Genomic DNA, 18,823 nt, shown 5'->3' with positions numbered 1-18,823 from the left:
ATCGATAGATATGGTTGCATATTTGTAATTAACTTTTCAATTCTCAATAAGTTATTTTCATTATAAAGGCTATTATCCAAAACAAAAGTATTTTACTGATACACAAAAATTTCACTTGTACTTATATGAATATTTTTTAACTTTTTTTGTATGATTAATAATAAAAAAGTTTTCCCTACGCTGCCAACTTAAGTGGACACAAACTTTTTTAATCATCATCATCTGGTTGGTCAGACTGGTTGGACATTCACCTCCACTTTTCCCTATCCTGAGCTAATCTTCGCATTTCCCTAAAAGTAGAACAACCCACAATCTTAACTATTTGTGAACAGTAATCTAATCTAGGTCTACCTCTACTCCTCTTAACTCCTGTTTCTGCCTTTAATATGTCTCTGCCAAGACCTTCATCCCTGAGAAGATGTCCTACCAACCTATCTCGCCTATTTTCTATTGAGTTCCATTGAGTCCTCTGTTCTTCTAACCTTTTTATTGCATGGAAAGCATTAGTTTCGTCGAATGTAAAAAATGAACTTGACGACACTATATATAGAGTACAAAAATTCCGCAGATGAGGGAAAAGCTTAACTCTCGTAATTTCCTACGTTTAATATTTAAACCGATGTTATACTACGAGGTTTGTAAAAATCAGGTACTTAGCTAGAGCTTGATAATAATTTCTAATCACCAATAAATAATTCAAACGGAATTCTAGGAAGGATTACTACACTAATTCAGAGGGCGAATTAGACACGGAACAGTTACCCATTTCCCGGTAGAGAAACGATTCGATAACATGCGTAAAATTAAAATTTTATAATTTAATTAACTTAACGAATGTCTCAGTTCAATCTGTGCGTAATTCTGATCGGAAGTGCTGTTCTTCAAAACTGTCGCACTCCGGTTATTTTAAGATTGTATAAGTCATTGAAGAAAGCTTGAAAATTTAATAGAGCTCGTTAATATAAAATCGTCTAATTGAACGTTCTGTAGGTATCTAATTATTATTTCTCGCTTTTACAAATCCGTTATAAATAAATAATTAATATACCGAATGTTTGATGTTAGTCACTTCGTGAAGGAAATCCTATCTATTAGATTTATCCCATGTAGGAAATCATGACAGGACCAAGCTTAATCCAAGATTGACCCATAATTTTCCAATATTAGATCAAGCATGACAAATGGTTATTATTTCAATAATAAGTTTTTGCAAAATTATTGACTTTTGTAACACCAGCATTTATTGTTGAAGTTGTATTATGAAACACTACACTTCTATTTTCTTATTCGAAAGTAAAATTTTCTTTTATCAAAAATTACTAAAATTTTCTAGTAACTGGTAACTAATGTTCGGCGCAACTTTCTTAATTATCCTGACAATAACAAACACAACAAAAAAAGAATTTGCGAAATCGGTCCAGCCGTTCACGCGTGATGCCGTGACCAAGGGAAGTAGGGATTCATTTGTATATATACAAGATTACTCAATATATTATGTATACGTATAACTTCAGTATTTGGAACTTGATTCAAGTTTGTCAGAGTATCGATTGACCAACACTTTATTGTACAGTATTGTAGGTACATAACTTGATGAAACGTTAATGTATCGAACCTTGACACTAGTGATGAGCAAAACAAAAGACCCAGTCCCTGCTGTCCCAGTCTGGGTATTGGTCTTGGTCTTGCTGATATAGCCTCAGCCTTGGTGTTGGTCGTGATGACATAGACTCGGTCTTAGCATTGGTCTTGTGAGTTAAGGCTGACCTTGCTCATTTAATCTGATACCTACGTTTTTTTAATAATCCTTCTAAGCACAAATTTTTCTTTTACCGACACAGTAATTGTCTTAAGTACTGAAATTTTCTTGTTATACATGCGAGCTTGTCATGACTTTTAGAGAAAATAGCGTTGATAGTTGTGAGAGTTATGAAAACTCAAGAATTTACCCTTCTTCCAATGCATAGCGAACAAAATAATGGTGTACTTGATAGAAGTAAAAAATATCGAAAATTTGTCTTTATATTTTAACAATATGTTATCCAGACATAGGAACAAAACAGAAAGAGCAATTACTCCGAGGATATTCTTGTAGATCCCTTTTTTCAAACAGTGGCAAAGTTTCCTTTTTTTATACTTATTTAGTGTTAAAGTGTAGTAAATTAAATAGAAAATTTCAATTATTTTGTTCCAAGAAAAGAATATATTAAAGTTACATCAAATAAGTAGTTTAACTTGGTTTAATTAATAAATCCACAGGAAATAATAATTTTTCGCTTAGTCTTACGTATTTTGTCTTGGTCTTGCACATTATGTCTCGCTTTTAATCTTGGTCTTGTTCGTTCAACTAATTATAAAATAATGAATTGGTTACTTAACTACTAGATTGTTCAGACACAATTGGCAACCATCTCACCATACGTATCTCGAAACGAAGCAACAAGTCAGACATACGTCGGCACGTCCAAAATATCGTATAATAAGTAAACGCCCGGCCTTAGGAAAAGCGTGAAAACAAATTTGTGTATTCACTTCATTTATTTCTGCATATACAGGGTGTCCCTTAATTTCTTGGTCAATCCATAGTGCAGGAATTAAGTGAAAATGATAAGTAGACGAAATAAAAACCATTTCAATAGTGAGGCAGTAAGCTTCCAAAATCCATAGACAACCACCATCTAAGGGTCTTTGTCCCAATGTAGCCACTCTCAATTTTCAAATGGTATCCCCATTATCTGTTTACAGAAGGACCTGATCTAGCTATTTAACAGCTCCGGGTAAAAATAATATTTGCCGTGAACATCTTACATGCATTATCATCATCATCATAAGGTCAACAGTCCTAAGACTGGTTGGACACGTACCTCTACTTTTTCCTATCCTGAGCTAAACTTCGCATTTCCCTAAAGCTAGAACAGCCCACATCCTTGACTATTTGCGAACAGTAATCTAATGTAGGTCTACCTCTACCCCTCCTAACTTTAATATGTCTCTGACTAGACCTTCATGCCTGAGAAGGTGTCCTACCAACCTATCTCGCCTATTTTTTATTGACTTTCATAGAGTCCTCTGTTCTCCTATTCTTTCCAATACCTCTTCATTTCTAACCTTTTCTACCCACGATATCCTCATCATCCGCCTATAACACCACAATTTACCTAAAAATTAAAGAGATATTTACAATTTATTCCGCTAGTCCGTTGATTCGTGAGCGAAAATAATAAATATTACAATTTGGACCCGAATTTGTAAAAATAAAATCCCGGCAGAAATAAATCTACTAGGTATTTTAATTGATTTTACAAATTTGATTGTAATAATTAAGAAACCTGAAATAATTTTTAAAGAAACATGTCAAAATTGAGATTATTACAAGTTACCTAATAAATTGTATTTCTACGGCAAATTCAGTCATTTACCACAATGTAGGGGATGTAAAAAGTGTGCACAAAAAGTACCCCAGTTAACGAGCCGACAATAATGGAGAACAATTACCGCGTTATCTTATCAGATTTCTATGAAACACACATACCTATTTGTGACCTTCGCAAACAGCTGATACGTAGACAAGTAAATTGTAGGTAATGATTAGTAATAATAATGAGGACATGGTGGTCACATATGGACGGTGCAATGGGTATACACCGGCGGTATCACCCGAATACACATCATCGTCATCATTGCTGGAGCACTTCAGGCTGTCGGTAAGGCCACTACCCTCATGTTTATGTATATCACTGAGTGGTGCGAGATGGTTCATTCTACTTCTTTTTCATGTACCTTCTTTTTCTTTAATTTTCCCGGAGTACTGATCGGACATAGTGTATTATTAGACTTACATATCTCCGTATTCCCTGTTATATAATTATAATAAACTGTATCTGTTATTGTACAATTGTATGGTCCCTTTTTCCTGTCTATTAATGCCCTGCAACATAATATGATAAACAGATATTAGGGGTACCATTTGAAAAATGAAAGTTGAGGGTGGTTACAAAGAGGCAGTTCCTCCCAGAGGGTGCATAATTATGGGGTTTGAATGCTTACTGCATGAAATGGTTTCTGTTTTATCTCTCTACCATTTTCGCTTCCTGCGCTAGAGCTTGGCGAAGAAATTATTGAACGCCCTGTAAAGGTACTAGCTCTTTATTTATTTAACTACAGCATAAATTGCAGATTCTTAACATTCATAATTTTTAGAAAAATATTTCACTTTTTACGTTGTGTTGAAGTTGCGGCCTTGCTAATATGTCTGTTGTTAAGCTGACCAATGTTTGCACTGCAACTCAATTCCTCTGATTTTGTCACCTTTCTCATACCAGTAAACAAGATATCTATTATTGAATTTCTTCCTGGTTTGTCGAAAGTAGTTTACGTTGTCAATTTCGATGATAAACAGCAAGCATTCACCTGAAAAAAATCGATAATCAGATGCATCGTAATTTTTCGTCGTTTCGTAAGAAAAAATCGAAAGTGGCTCGCTTGCCATTATCGCATTTATAACAGCAACAACAACAATAATGGCAGCGACAAGAAAACGAAGGAGAAGAAGAATAAGTAGCGGAGTAGTGGAAAAACTAAATCCACAGCTTCTTCTCCATCCGATATTTTGATGGTTCAGTTGGCAAAGAGACTTCGTGTTGGTCGGGAATGTAAACCGCACCTGCATTTTGTATTGTTATCTGGGTGTCGGTGACGCGAGAGAAAAAAAATGCACTCACAACAATTGTAAAAACAAAGGTTAAGAACTGCAACTCCGGAGTTGCAACGCTATTTCAAGGATACGCCTTCGTCGTCTTCTTCCTTTCGTTCGGACTTTCGAGGCGAGTGTTAGTACGCAAATAGAACACTCCTGTTAAAAGGTACTCCTTATAAATACTTTAGATATTTCTTGATACAACTTACAATTTAGTAACACTAGTATTAACTACAAGCGTTCGTAAAAAAACTTAGTTTTCTGTCATTTCACAAATTGTTTTTTGAAAGTTAGTAATTCATTGGTCTAATTTAAATAAAATAGTAGTTTGAGAATCTCTAGGGTTCTTTTATTTATGGTTTTTTAAAATTAGTTGATGTTAGGATAGGATAGGAAAGAGTGAAGGTGCGTGTCCAACAGTCTGACGATCCTTTGATGATGATTAGCAATAATCTTGTACTCACTGCTAAGTAGTACCAGCCTTGGAAGGAAGGGCAAACTCTTGCATCGGCGAAGGGCGGCAACTTAAACTTAAAGTCGAACCTTAGTATTAAATATTAAAAGATTAAAACACATACTAGTTCTAAAACGCTGCTATGAAAAATCAAAAGTACTTAAAATTCAAATTATTTCAGGCAGCAGCTAGTAACGCGTTATCCAACAAAATTTTGTTTCTAACGAGAAGATAAACAGTCCAGTTTTCATGAGAAAGACTGATACATTTCATGGTAGTGGTTAACCATAGCGTGATTATACCTATAGGTACTTTAATAACTTTACGGATTCTTTCATCCTTAGGTGGAATACCTAAATTTACAATTTATAAAATTTGCTATTTATCACTGCTTAATTATGTGATCTGTCTATTATGTACATACAATTGTTATTAAAAGTTCATTATCACGTTTTGAATCGGCTTTGTCGTTATTAGACACTTTCTAAACTGTCCGTTAGATGGGTAGTAAGAAGCCAAGATAATAATAATAATAATAAGCATTTGCATACACTGTGATTTTTGAATAAAGATTAATAAATTGAAGTAAAAATGTATTTTTTGATATATATTATATATATACATGAATAAGAATTGAAAAGTTTGTCTTGGAAAACTCGAGTTATATGCTATATGCATTGACCAATGACCATTAATTGATACTATTGTAGTTTGTTTAATAATGTAATCGTATCAATCGGGAGAATATTGTGAAAATCTGAATACTACCCTTAAATGGGCACCGCTTTAAACTTGCTTAATGGTGCCAATTTAAATTTGCTGAAGGNGACGGTGCAATGGAATACACCGGCGCGGCGATATCATGCGTGTCGTCGTCATCACTGCAGGAACAGTTGGGGCTTTCGGTGAGGTCACTACCCTAATGTTTATGTACCTATATCACTGAGTGGTGCAAAATGGCTCATTCTACGTCTCTTTCATGTACCCTCTTTTCCCTTATTTTTCCCGAAGTACTGATCAGGTATAGTGTATCATTAGACTTTCATATCTCCGTATTCCTTGTTATATGATTATAATAAACTGTATCTGTTATTGCACAATTGTATAGTCCTTTTTGCCTGTCTATTAATGCCCTGGAACATAGTATGATAAACAGATGTTAGCAGTAGCATTTGAAAAATGATAGTTGAGGGAGGTTACAAAACGGCTGTTAGCACCAGAGGGTAGTTAAACAACCATAACCCATAAACATGGGTTTTGAAAGTTTACTGCCTGACTATTGAAATTGTTTTTGTTTCATCTCCCTATCATTTTCACTTCCTGTGCTAAAGTTTGGCGAAGAAATTATTGGACACCCTATATAGGTACTAGCTCTTTATTTACAAGCGTTCGTAAAAAAACTTAGTTTTCTGTCATTTCACAAATTGTTTTTTGAAAGTTAGTAATTCATTGGTCTAATTTAAATACAATAGTAGTTTGAAAATCTCTAGGGTTCTTTTATTTATGGTTTTTTAAAATTAGTTGATGATTCTCACAATTTACCCGCATAATTATCGATATATCTTTCCAAAATGTATTTAATTTTTTTAAACAATTCATGCTAATCGAATAATAATTAAAGAAGATTTAGGTGTTCTTTGAGTCAAAGAAATATTAACCTTTTAGGCTAACCTAACCTAGCCTGTCCTAGACTTGCTGAGAACTATTGTTTTTATTATTCTAATATTTATTTTTCTCTTTAATATTCATTGTGGATACTGATGAATTAACCGGTTCTGAGATTACAATCAAGTTTTGGCATTTTTGTTTGTCTGATCTCTTCTGATATTTATTCTTATGATAAATAAGTGTCAAAATAGTTTGGGCATTTTCAAGGAGATATATGTAACTGTTTATTATAGAAAACCAACTTTTACCCACGTTTTACTCGCATTGATGTGCTAAATACGTGTCAAAGAACATCTACTACCATATAAAACTAATTTTTCTATCCCTCGGAAACAGTTTTTTTTTCTGGATAAAAGTACCCTATGTCCTTTTCTGTACCCTTGACAATAAGTGTACAATATTTCATAATAATTCGTCCAGTAGTTAAAATGTGATATTGTAACAAACTCACACAATATTAGAACTGATATTTTTTGAGGTGGATTATACTTTATTTATTACAAATTGACTGTATACTAGCTAAGATATTACTTACCTTAAGAAAAAATTCAAAAAACTGTAATTATTAAAGCCACAACTGTTTCATATTATTGTCCTATTCTATTTTTTAATAAACATTAACTTTTCGCTTTTTTAACCTATAAAAATGAACATATTACGAGAATGTCTTACATTCATCTTCAGATCCACTAAGCCTACACCTTAGACGCTGCATTATAAAAATTTTATTCGATAATTAAATATTTATGTAATTGTTAAATCATTCATAAAATGTATTTTCAATAGCTATAAATAGGTCTACACCTATCAGGTTTCTAAAATGAAAGTTGAATGCCTTGACACTTTTTAATTACCAGTAATAGTAAATCACCTGACTAAAAAGATTGCCTTATTTATGGCTTTGATATTTTAGTTTTTCTTAGTAAAATATGTTAATCAGATAAAAGTAATTAAGAGTTTTGATGCCACAAAAAATTAATTATATTTTTTTTTAAACTATGTCTATTGCGTTCTAGATAAGAACTTATTATTTAATGTAGGTAATCGATGCGCGATGGTACGAACGTTTCCAAAAGAGAAAAAGTTGTTGAAAAGCTAGACAACGTATTGTAATGTTCGTGGGTTTAACAAAATTAACTTTTAAGACTGATCACGACAAAACTATTTATTTACACTAATTATTAAAGAACTTAAAAACACTATTAAATTATTACTACTTAGATTACGAATTAGTCTACTTATTTGTACTACTGTTGATATAACACTATTCACTGCGCTATTTATTTCACTGCTTTCACTGTCAATTTATTTCTCGATTCACTTCTGCAACGGTCAATTTATTTCTACTACTCTCAGCGATCGTCTCTTCCTTTAAATACTCTTTTGTTTTCTTTCGGGAACCTTCTCGAAACGTCCGGAAAAGTTTCTTTTCCTTTGAACTGTTTACGTGCTTTCCCAGAACGCAGGAACGACTCACACATTTACAAATACGGTGCACACGAAGAAAGGCGCCCGCGGCTAGTCGGCTAATCGATAAGCCGCTCACACACACGTGTGCCCGATCGCACACAAACACTCTCGTGCTCGCTACAGTATTAACTGTAAAATCGGGAGAATATTTTGAAAATCTGAATACTACCCTTAAATGGGCACCGCTTTAAACTTGCTTAATGGTGCCAATTTAAATTTGCTGAAGGGCACCTGTTCAAGGGCAGGCCAGCACTGCTTCTAGGTTGTTGTGCATTGTAATTTTTGCTTTCAATTATGTAGTGGTAATTGACTATTTAACGCTTGTTCTCTTTTCCAGAATTATGAAGAGGCCGCCAGGACTCTGGCTGTTACTTTCTGCAGGTAAGGTATAGGAAAATTTGGCAAATAAAAATAATCAATAATAGATAATGTAAAATAATTTGAAGTGGTCTGTATTCTGTCGAAACTGCCAGACGCGGATTGCGATTTCGATCTTTTTGGATCTCATCAGCGCGTCACAGGCACCCCGACAGAACCCAGACCAACTTTTACCTGCTGTCTTAACAGTGCGTTTTAAAAAATACTACAAATGGCGCAGTAAACGCCATCTGTAGCAAGATGATGATGGTACGTTGGGGTTGGCTACGGCGGCTTTTTTATTTGTCAATGTTTTTTTTTGTTTTATCTGTAGGTAAATTGATGCTGTTCTTATTCGGATGTAAAGGTCATCGCCGGTTAAATTTGCTTACTAACGTTGATTGTGGAGCTTCTTTAGAGGTCCTTCTATTTCCGATGCTGGATCGTCAACATCCAGCATCTGACACGGAGCTTATATACCTGAAAAATCTGAAGCTTACAATAAGTAGTTCTGTTTGATCACAATAAACATGTAACTACTAGACTATTGAGTAATTGCGGATGGACCAATTTTATTCAATGACGAACGGTATAAGGTACCCTTAGAAATTAACGAATGCGAGGTAATATTATAAATGCGAACGTGAGTTTGTTTATTTGCTATGATTTCACGCCTTAACAACTCAACCGATCTTCATGAAATTTTGTATACACGTTGTCAGGGGTACAAAAAAGTATCTTTTAAGAGATAGAAACATTAGTTTTATGTATATAGTGGTCTATATTTTTTGACACGTATTTACGATTTCAATGAGTGCGAAGCAGCGGCTAAAATCTAGTAAAGCAACACACTTTAAAAAGTTTTGTTGAAATGGGTTTAGTTTGTGATGTAAACGACGAAGAGCAGACGAAAACATTGTTCAAGTGAAGAAAATAATAATACATCGATCGTCTCCTGCCATTTAATTTTTACCAATGATTTTGGGTATGAGACGGGTCGCCGCGAAATTCATACCAAAATTGCTCAATTTCGTATGAAAACAGCATCACATTAACAGGAGCTGTTGGACTCTGTTAACCCAAATTTGCTCCAGAGGGTCATAACTGGTGGCAAATCATGAGTTCATGGTTATGATATGGAAATCAAATCTCAATCATCCCAATGAAAGCTGCCGCACGAGTCATGACCGACAAAAGTGCGCCAAGTTAAGTCGAATGTGAAGGTTTTTGGCACAGGGTAGAATGGTCAATAAGGAATATAACTTGCTAGTTATGCGCAATTTGCGCGAAGCAATCCGCCAGAAACGCCCGCATTTGTGGAAGAACAAAAATTGGCTCTTGCTCCGTAATAACACTCCCGGTCACACATCGTTGCTTGCGCATGAATTTTTGGCTAAAACCAATACACTATTAATGCCGCAGCCACCGTGTTCCCCAGACCTGGCCCCTTGTGACTTTTTCTTGTTCCTGAAACTGTAAAGGCTCATGAAAGGACGACGCTACGTTACGGTTGAGGAGATAAAGACGGCATCGAAGGAGGAGCTGAACAAGACCACAAAAAATGATTTTTGAAGTGCTTCGAGGATTGGAAAAACGTTTTCACGAGTGTATAATATCTAGTGGGGATTACTTTGAAAGAGACAATATAGATATTCATGAATAAATAAATAATTTTTGAAAAAACACAAAATTCGCGATAGTAGTACTAAGCTACTGAGCAGTCCCTTAAATATAAATCCAACAAATGAAAATGCAGCATGCAAAATCCAACTAACTCATAATGAGTTATATTTTCAAACAGGTTTTTCTCTATTGTGAGAAGCTGGGTCAACTGAAACAAGGTTCCTGGATTTTTTTTGGCGTAACTTAATGTCTATAAGCTGGGCACGAGATTTCAGCATCATTGGAAATGAAAACAAATTTTACGGTAACATTTTCGGATAAGATAGTTTACTCTGGGCGGTAGATTGGGAGGGTGCAAGTTACCTATTTTTTCACTTATCAAAAGTTTACAAAACTGTCGGCTTCGATATTAAAACAAAAGAGGTGGTGTACAGAGGTGAAATAAATAACAATTATTATTACAAGAAACATGAAGTATATCGACTGATTCCCATCATTTAGGAAGAATTTTTACATGAAAGCTTTACGCTATCAAAGGGGAAATGGGTTAGTGAGCTTGAAGGTCATGACATTCTTGTAATGGGTACTATTTTTGACCTCACGAATGAAACTTATCTTCATGTCTGTAAAGTGTAATAGAAATCAATTCAGCCGTTTCAAATATTAACCCATACAAACATAAAGACAGACAAAACGTTTTTTGAAAGGTTTTTGTTTCTGAATACCATACAAAAGTTCATATCAGAAGGTGAAACGTCAGTGGAATTACACAATTAATAAAGAACATTTCAGACCTTTATATCTGCTTTTAATTAAAAATATCTTAATATATATATCATTGGTGAAGATAGGACAAAGGATAATGTTCTATTTCTATCTTATTTTCATAATTTTGAAGTGTCAATTGTAACAAAAGCTTGTATTAGACAATGTGGTAAGTCAATTTAAGAATGAATTAATAAACAATGCGTACACAATTATGTAGTAGCGGAACCCAATTGGCTATCTGTTCATCAAGGATTTGCATATAATCAACAGATACTTATTTAATAACCATTGTAAACAATTTGTTCTAACCTACCATGGTAATTATTTCGCTAGTTCTAAACAATTCTTAACTCTATAAACTTATTTAGAAGGAAATGGGACCTCTGTGGCACTTACCAGTAAGAAAAGCGTCTTACGTAGTAACTATTTAGTTTTTTCTCCTGATAATGGTAGATTAATACAGGATTTCGATTACATAATCCATCAGCGAAACGAATAAAGCTTTGTTTTATATGCAACCACAACTTGTTTATTAATCTTACCTAATTCCTTTTTTGGCTTTATCGAACATTAAGCATGTCAAATAGAAAATAAGGAACCAAAGAAATTAAGAATAAGTGAAGACTCACCCCCCAGTTATTATTTATTTATTAATTAATTATTTGCGGTCAATTAAATATACCCCAATTGAAAACGTAACTAGACAAGAACTGTATTCTAAAAGTAAAAAAATGTGATTGGCGCACCTAAAGTTAGAAATAAAAACAAGTTTTACTCCCTCTAAAGTTTCTTTTCATAATTCATTTACAACTCTAATGCTGGTGTGCAAGGGAAGAAAAATTAGGGAAAAGAGAAATCTAGAATGTCAAATAAGTCAGGACGGAAGGAGTAGTAAGGATATAACGCAGAGAATAGCGTAGGGTCGTGTCGCCTTCAACAGAAAGAAGTTACTTCTTTGCTCGCGAACGGTTAATTTATAAATTCGAAAAAGATTGTTAAAGGTATATGTCTGGAGCGCGGAGCTGTACGGGTGCGAAACAAGAACGGTGGGCGCAGCGGAATAGAAAAGGTTATAAGCGTTCGAAATGTGATGTTACAGGCGAATAATGAGGATACCGTGGATAAAGAAGATTAAAAATTGAACAGGTTTTAGAAAGAATAGGAGAACAGAGGACTCTATGGAAGTCAATAAGAAGTAGGCGGGATAGGTTGGTAGGACACTTTCTCATGCATGAAGGGCTAGTTAGAGACATATTAGAGACAGAAACAGTAGTTCAGAGGAGTAGAGGTAGACCTAGGTTAGATTACTGTTCACAAATAGTTAAAGATGTGAGATGTTCTAGTTTTCGGGAAATGCGAAGATTAGCTCAGGATAGGAAGGAGTTGATGTTCTTATGAGTGACGATCATTGAAATCATTTTCTCTACTTTTTTATGCTATCGCCTTTTTGTTCAAGCGATAGTGGTGGCTCTTGTTCGCACTCTGACTGATTGAAGACATTATTTGAAGCAGGGGTGTTCTGCCCGCTTTGAATATTTTTCCAACCCGGGAGATTCATCATACACAAAAAATATTAATTTTATAATGGTCGTTAATTTTTGGTATCTAGGGAGTTAGATAATTCAGGATGAAAGGAGTAGCACAGATTTAAAACAGAGGATAGCGCAAGGTCAAGTCGTATTTATCAAAAAAGGAGTCACTTCACTGCTCGCTAATAGTTAATTTAGAATTTCAAAAAAGATTGCATGTCTGGAGTACGACGCTGTACGGATGCAAAACATGGACGGTGGACGCGGAGGAAAAGAAAAGGTGTGGTGTTACAGATGAATAGTGAGGATTATTATATTTTATGGAATGAGTTATAAAGTTTAAAATCGCTGAACTTATCAATTTATTTGATAGGGTCAAGCTCCTACCTTTTTGATTTTTTACTTGTATTGATCTTATTAACAGCTTTTAGCACTCGAAATATATAAAATTATTTTTATAAAAAAAATTTTAGAACCACAGGAAGTTAGGAAGCTTAAACAAATTACATGTTGTATGTACAATTATAATTCGTATAAACAATTATTGAACAAATAAAGTAGTATACCTCTCATACTATTCCAATGAAGAAATAAAAGTTAAGGTTGTTAAGTTCTATTTGTATTTAGTATCTCCAAAGACTGACTGTGAACTAAAATGAATAATAATAAATAGTATAATTACATTATTACAGTGACTTACTGTATTATTGAATTTCAGACTTCAAAGTGATGGTGAAGACTTTTAATAATAAACAATACAAATTTTGTTAAAAAAATTACATTAAGTATCCAAAACGGGCTCCAATAGATAGGATATAAACTTAGCAATTAGTGCCGTTTTCTTTAATAATTAATTTTTCAAAATAAGTAGGATAACGACCTTACTGTTTGTTCTTTGTTAAAATTCCTTTCCAGTTAGCCAAAGTTCTTTGTACTTTTTGAAACAAACACATGAACGTTGCGTTTACTTTGAGAATATAAAGCAACAGGTTTCGTATTCATGACATTTTCGTTGCGGAGTTTCACATACCAAGTATGCAGTTTATTTTGCTTTTATTTTTATTGTTGCGAAAAATATTAAAAGCCACATTTCAGAAATAAAATTCCACAGTTGAACGTTCCCCTAAGAATGACTTTCCAAGAAACATTAATTTAAGCGAATGATCTGAAAGCAAGTTCGCTTTTTATTTATGTTAACAATAACGTATTACAAATTTACAGTTGAAATGCGAAATTCATTTTATACCCTTTTGTAGAACGAGCTCGTTTACATTTAAATAATTTACTTTAAAAGGCAATACTATCTTTCACCAGATAGCATTTGATTTTAAATATTTCTTAAAGAAACTTNCATATTACAGGCAGTAACGGGAGTTAGGAGGGACAGAAGTAGACCTAGATTAGACTACTGTTCGCAAATAGTTAAGAATGTGGGATGTTCTAGTTTTAGGGAAATGCGAAGATTAGCTCAGAATAGGAAAGAGTGGTGGTGCGTGTCCAACCAGTCTTAGGACTGACGACCTTATGATAATGAAGGAAATAGTTTTTAACTAGAAGAAATAGAACGTTATATTTATAATCTGAAAAAGAATCAAAATCGATCAGGGGTAAGGACAATAAAACAGAGAAAAACAGTATTCAAGAGGAGTAGAGGTAGACCTAGATTAGACTACTGTTCGCAAATAGTTGAGGATGTGGGATGTTCTAGTTTTAGAGAAATGCGAAGATTAGCTCAGGATAGAAAAGTATGGGTGCGTGTCCAACCAGTCTTAGGACTGACAACCTTATGATGGAGACCAATAAATTCATTACATTGTTTTCTTAATTAATATAAAATTTAGCGTTGACAATATAAATTTGTTATTTATTTTGTTGTTTCTCTTTACAATGATAATAATGTAAATCGAGACCAATAAATTCAATACAGGTGAAAATCCAAACAGGTACGAGTTGGACCTCTCAAATAAGTTGTTATATTCAGCGATTTCAAACTTATTTTGGCTCACAAAATTCTCAAAAATAAATAGAATCAGAAATTAACATTAATTTTTTTACTTCGGAAGGGCAAGCCTACTCCGTACTTTCAAATTGGTCGAAGAAATAAAGCACAAAAAAAAGACCAAATCTTCGAATTTTTGTGTAGTAAGTCGGATCAAGATGTAGTTTTCTGCATTCGTTTCGTGAGGTCGTCTACAAACTTTTTAAATATAAGAGATCTTCAACAATGCATCGGTGCATAAGAAAACTTATAAGTGCATTGCAAAGTTGATATAAAAAAATATACAACGTGTAATTATACAACACGCTACTGAAGTGAAACTTCTTCAAACATACAAACATACCGGGATAGGGGTTAAGGAATTGGTTTAATGGTATTATTTGTACACTATGAATTTATATTTTACACTATACATGACGAAGTTGCCTGTAACGAACGTTGCATTGAAGCGCGTTCACGGCTCAAGCGATCCCCACTACGAACTCGACTACGTGACCGAGTAGAGGGGGGGCATCCGTTGCATGATTGTGTTGCATGATTTCGTTGCATAGCAACTCGCGTGAAACGAACTTACCCTACCGTGCGTAAAGAAGTTTTACTTCAAAAACTCAGTCAATAATGACAGAAATAAGTCTAATTTTGTTACCCTGGGGGTTCTGAGGGTCACTGAACAGGAATATAGATACATGTGGAGTTATGTTTTAAATTCACTAAAAATCCATTGAAATAATGTACTCGGCGTTTTTTTGGGTTTTCAAAAAGAAATCCAATTAGAATCAGACAAACGGTTCAACCAAATTTAAATTTGCTCTACTGAAAATCACTTCATATGTCGATTTATGTCTAACTTTAAATTTTTGTAGATGTTTGCTTTGAAATAGGAAGAATAATTTATACTCATTGTAATCTAAATTTAATTTAAACACCTTTAATTTCCATTTTAATTAAACTTCTAATTCCTTTACCTTTCAGTTTTAGTTTAGTGACCCCAAACCACAAAACGAAATTGAGAATTTCATTATGTAGTAATGGATTTTTACTACTAAAGTATTCTAGATGTAGAAATGAATTGTAATTATATGCAATAATCTTAATATTCAACGTGTATATTTTTATAATTTCATATGTTACCACTATTACCTATCTATAGGAACTGTGGTTAGGCGAACTGTATTTGTGGTAATTTATTCTTTAAATACTGGTTGATACGGGATTATTAAATGTTAATTTATATGAAAAGGCCAACGAAATCCCAGCAATTCATGACTTTGATCTTTGGAATTATTTCATTTGATTATTGAAATTTAATACGCTGCACTTGTCGCCGTTTCGCAAGAGAGACTTCGATATCGCCCTTGAAAATGTCCACCACAGTTGTGGATGAAACGTCGGAAAAACAACCCAACAGACCACGGTCATCAACCCGGACAAGAGCTCATCTATATTAGACAATGTAGTGGTTAAAAAATGCGTATATTTTAAGTATAATTTTTTCGCGAAAGCTGTTGCTCGTTTCGTTTTTTCGAGAAATTAATTTCTCTATCAATTTTTCAAAATCAGGATGAATATGCAACATAGTAATAATATTCAATATTGTTTAACCCACAGTTGATCGAATGTAACCTTTAAGACGTTTAAGTGTTGAATAAGTCTGTTCATTTGAGCACGAAAAACCGGAAATCAGTGGAAGAAGCCAATCGAAATCAGGATGAATATGCAACATAGTAATAATATTCAATATTGTTTAACCCATAGTTGATCGAATGTAACTTTTAAGACGTTTAAGTGTTGAATAAGTCTGTTCATTTGAGCACGAAAAACCGGAAATCAGTGGAAGAAGCCAATCGAATTTAGAAAATTCGGATACAATACTATTACCGATTACCCAAGAATTTCTCGCTAAAAGTTGACATTGCCGTCTATTGTGTATTTATGCTGAATGTTATGTTATGTGTATGATGCATGATCAAATATTGAACTGCATAAAGCAATGTCTTGTTAATTTTAATTTAATTATTTTTCCTACAAGCGGGTAGCGGTGTTGACAAAACAGTGCTGTATGAAAATAAATAAAAGTAAAACTAAAATACTGGTATGCAAGGGAAGAAAAAGTAGGGAAAGATCGAATGTAAAGATAGGAGACGAAAAGCTAGAAAATGTGACTAATTTTAGGTATCTAGGAAGTCAGATAAGTCATGACGGAAGGAGTAGTTAGGATATAAAGCAGAGGATAGCCTAAGGTTAGGTTCACATCAAAAAAGGAAGTCACTTCTATGCTCGCGTAAGGATAATTTAGAAATACGAAAAAGATTATTAAAGGTGTATTTTGGGAGCACGGCGCTCTACAGATGCAAAAGATGGACAGTGGACGCGGCGGAAAAGAAAAAAATTAGAAGCATTCGAAATGTGGTGTTAGAGGCGAATGATGAGAATACCGTGAATAGAAAAGGTTAGAAATGAAGATGTATTAGAAAAAATGGGAGAACAGAGGGCTCTATCGAAGTCAATAAGAAATAGGCGAGATAGATTGGTAGGATACCTTCTCAGACATGAAGGTCTAGTCAGAGACATATTAGAGGCAGAAACAGGAGTTAGGAGGGGTAGAAGTAGATTAAATTATAGTTACAATTAAAAACAGTGGAGGTGCGTGTCCAACCAGTCTTAGGACTGACGACCTTATGATGATGAAGGAAATAGAGGACGAGATCACTTTTTAGTTTTTAACTAGAAGAAATAGAACGTTATATTTATAATCTGAAAAAGAATCAAAATCGATCAGGGGTAAGGACAATAAAACTGAGCAGATACTAACAAATTCCACACCCATTGATAATGATTGAAACGTGTTGATTATACTACGGCTTTGACTTGGCAGAGTTTTCTAAGATAAATACATATCTACGTACTTTAAATAAAGAGAAGAAATATTTTTGAATTTCTGTTAATTGATTCATTTGAAATAGTAGTACTCTACACGATACATAAGATTAAGAAAAAGGAAATAGTTCATTTGCTCTCTTTCTATACTTTCCGTCTTCATAGGTACCTAGCTTAGATACTCTTTTGTGTCAAAACTGACGATAAATGCATGATATTATTACTTTAATACTAAATAAGATGCCATATTAAACGCTGTTTAAGAAACACGTCTGTGTCAAACGGGAATGTGAATAATATTATATTGTTTCGGGTTTTTCTTTCTAGAAATGAGCATATTTGTGTTACATGTCGTTTTTGATTCAGGTTTTTAGCAGAAATTATTTTACTATGCCTATCCCAATGCTGTGGAACGTACGGCCTAGAAGCCACATGTTTCCTCCATTAGTTTTTTTATGTGGCTTTCGTAAATACTACTGGATCTCATCACCGCATCGCAGACAAATTCAACAAAACACGGATCAACTCTACCTGTTATCTTGACGTGCTGATGAGATCCAACAAGATCGAAAGCCCGATCTACATGTAGCAGTTTTGACATAATACTGACCATTATGAACTTCTTTGTTTGATTTTGGTAACGTGCCTATCACGTATGGTGAGCTACGCCGTGGGGTCAGTGGAATCAGTTCAGAAAGTAGATATCCATCTACGTAAATGGACCTTGTTGAACCGTTTACAGAGTATTTTGTTGTTTTTTATTGATATTTAATGATAGAAATCGCTGCAATTTGAAAATTAATAGTCATGGAAATGACGTGTGGTCATCTATTGAGCATAATATGAGTTACAATACTGGAGTGATGCAGCTCTTACGCTCTTTCATAGTAATAGCCTGAAGTTTAAAATTTATCAAGACTTGTTAAAGCTACGCAATAACTGTAATAATTTCACAAAAACCGCATTTATAGATATTTATTAAACGTGACCTCTAACGGCCTTTTTCATTTCAGTTTTGAATCACTAATTGTTTGAAAATTATGCATCGAGTCGAAAAATTATGAAAATATCAGTTATATTTATTTGCAGGAGTGTTATGGCTTAGTATGCAAAATGTGTACGGAATTAGGGCAACAGCGTTAATATTTGGAAGAGGGTCAACAACGAGTACAACAACAGAAGAACCTGCATCAGAAGAGTCCGTAGTGGCAAATGACAAAACAGGCACAGTGAGTAGTAAATATTATCAGTATTTAACATTTTATATTATTAAAAACGTAGGTGTAAGTAAAATGATGAGTTTGAAAAATTTGTTTGTGCCAACTATCGACGCGTATGCCTTTTTACTTTCCATTGGGGTAGGGGTAAATTCCGTCCAAAAC

At 34.0% G+C, this 18,823-nt stretch overlaps 1 protein-coding gene across 1 annotated transcript in view; it reads left to right on the top strand.

Moving 5' to 3' along the window:
• The first annotated feature begins 4,613 nt into the window (after nucleotides 1-4,613).
• Nucleotides 4,614-18,823, top strand: part of LOC108736928 (serine/arginine repetitive matrix protein 1) — a 49,331-nt gene continuing 35,121 nt past the window's right edge. Inside the window, exons 1-3 of the mRNA XM_025979227.1 lie at nucleotides 4,614-4,862; nucleotides 8,626-8,669; nucleotides 18,531-18,670. Of these exons, the coding sequence (XP_025835012.1) occupies nucleotides 8,630-8,669; nucleotides 18,531-18,670 (180 nt within the window). The 5' untranslated portion in view covers nucleotides 4,614-4,862; nucleotides 8,626-8,629. The remainder of the gene's footprint in view (nucleotides 4,863-8,625; nucleotides 8,670-18,530; nucleotides 18,671-18,823) is intronic.

The sequence above is a fragment of the Agrilus planipennis genome, unplaced genomic scaffold (assembly GCF_000699045.2).
Source record: "Agrilus planipennis isolate EAB-ADULT unplaced genomic scaffold, Apla_2.0 scaffold151, whole genome shotgun sequence".
Taxonomy (NCBI): Eukaryota; Metazoa; Arthropoda; class Insecta; order Coleoptera; family Buprestidae; genus Agrilus; species Agrilus planipennis.
This window is presented reverse-complemented; position numbering and strand designations above follow the sequence as displayed.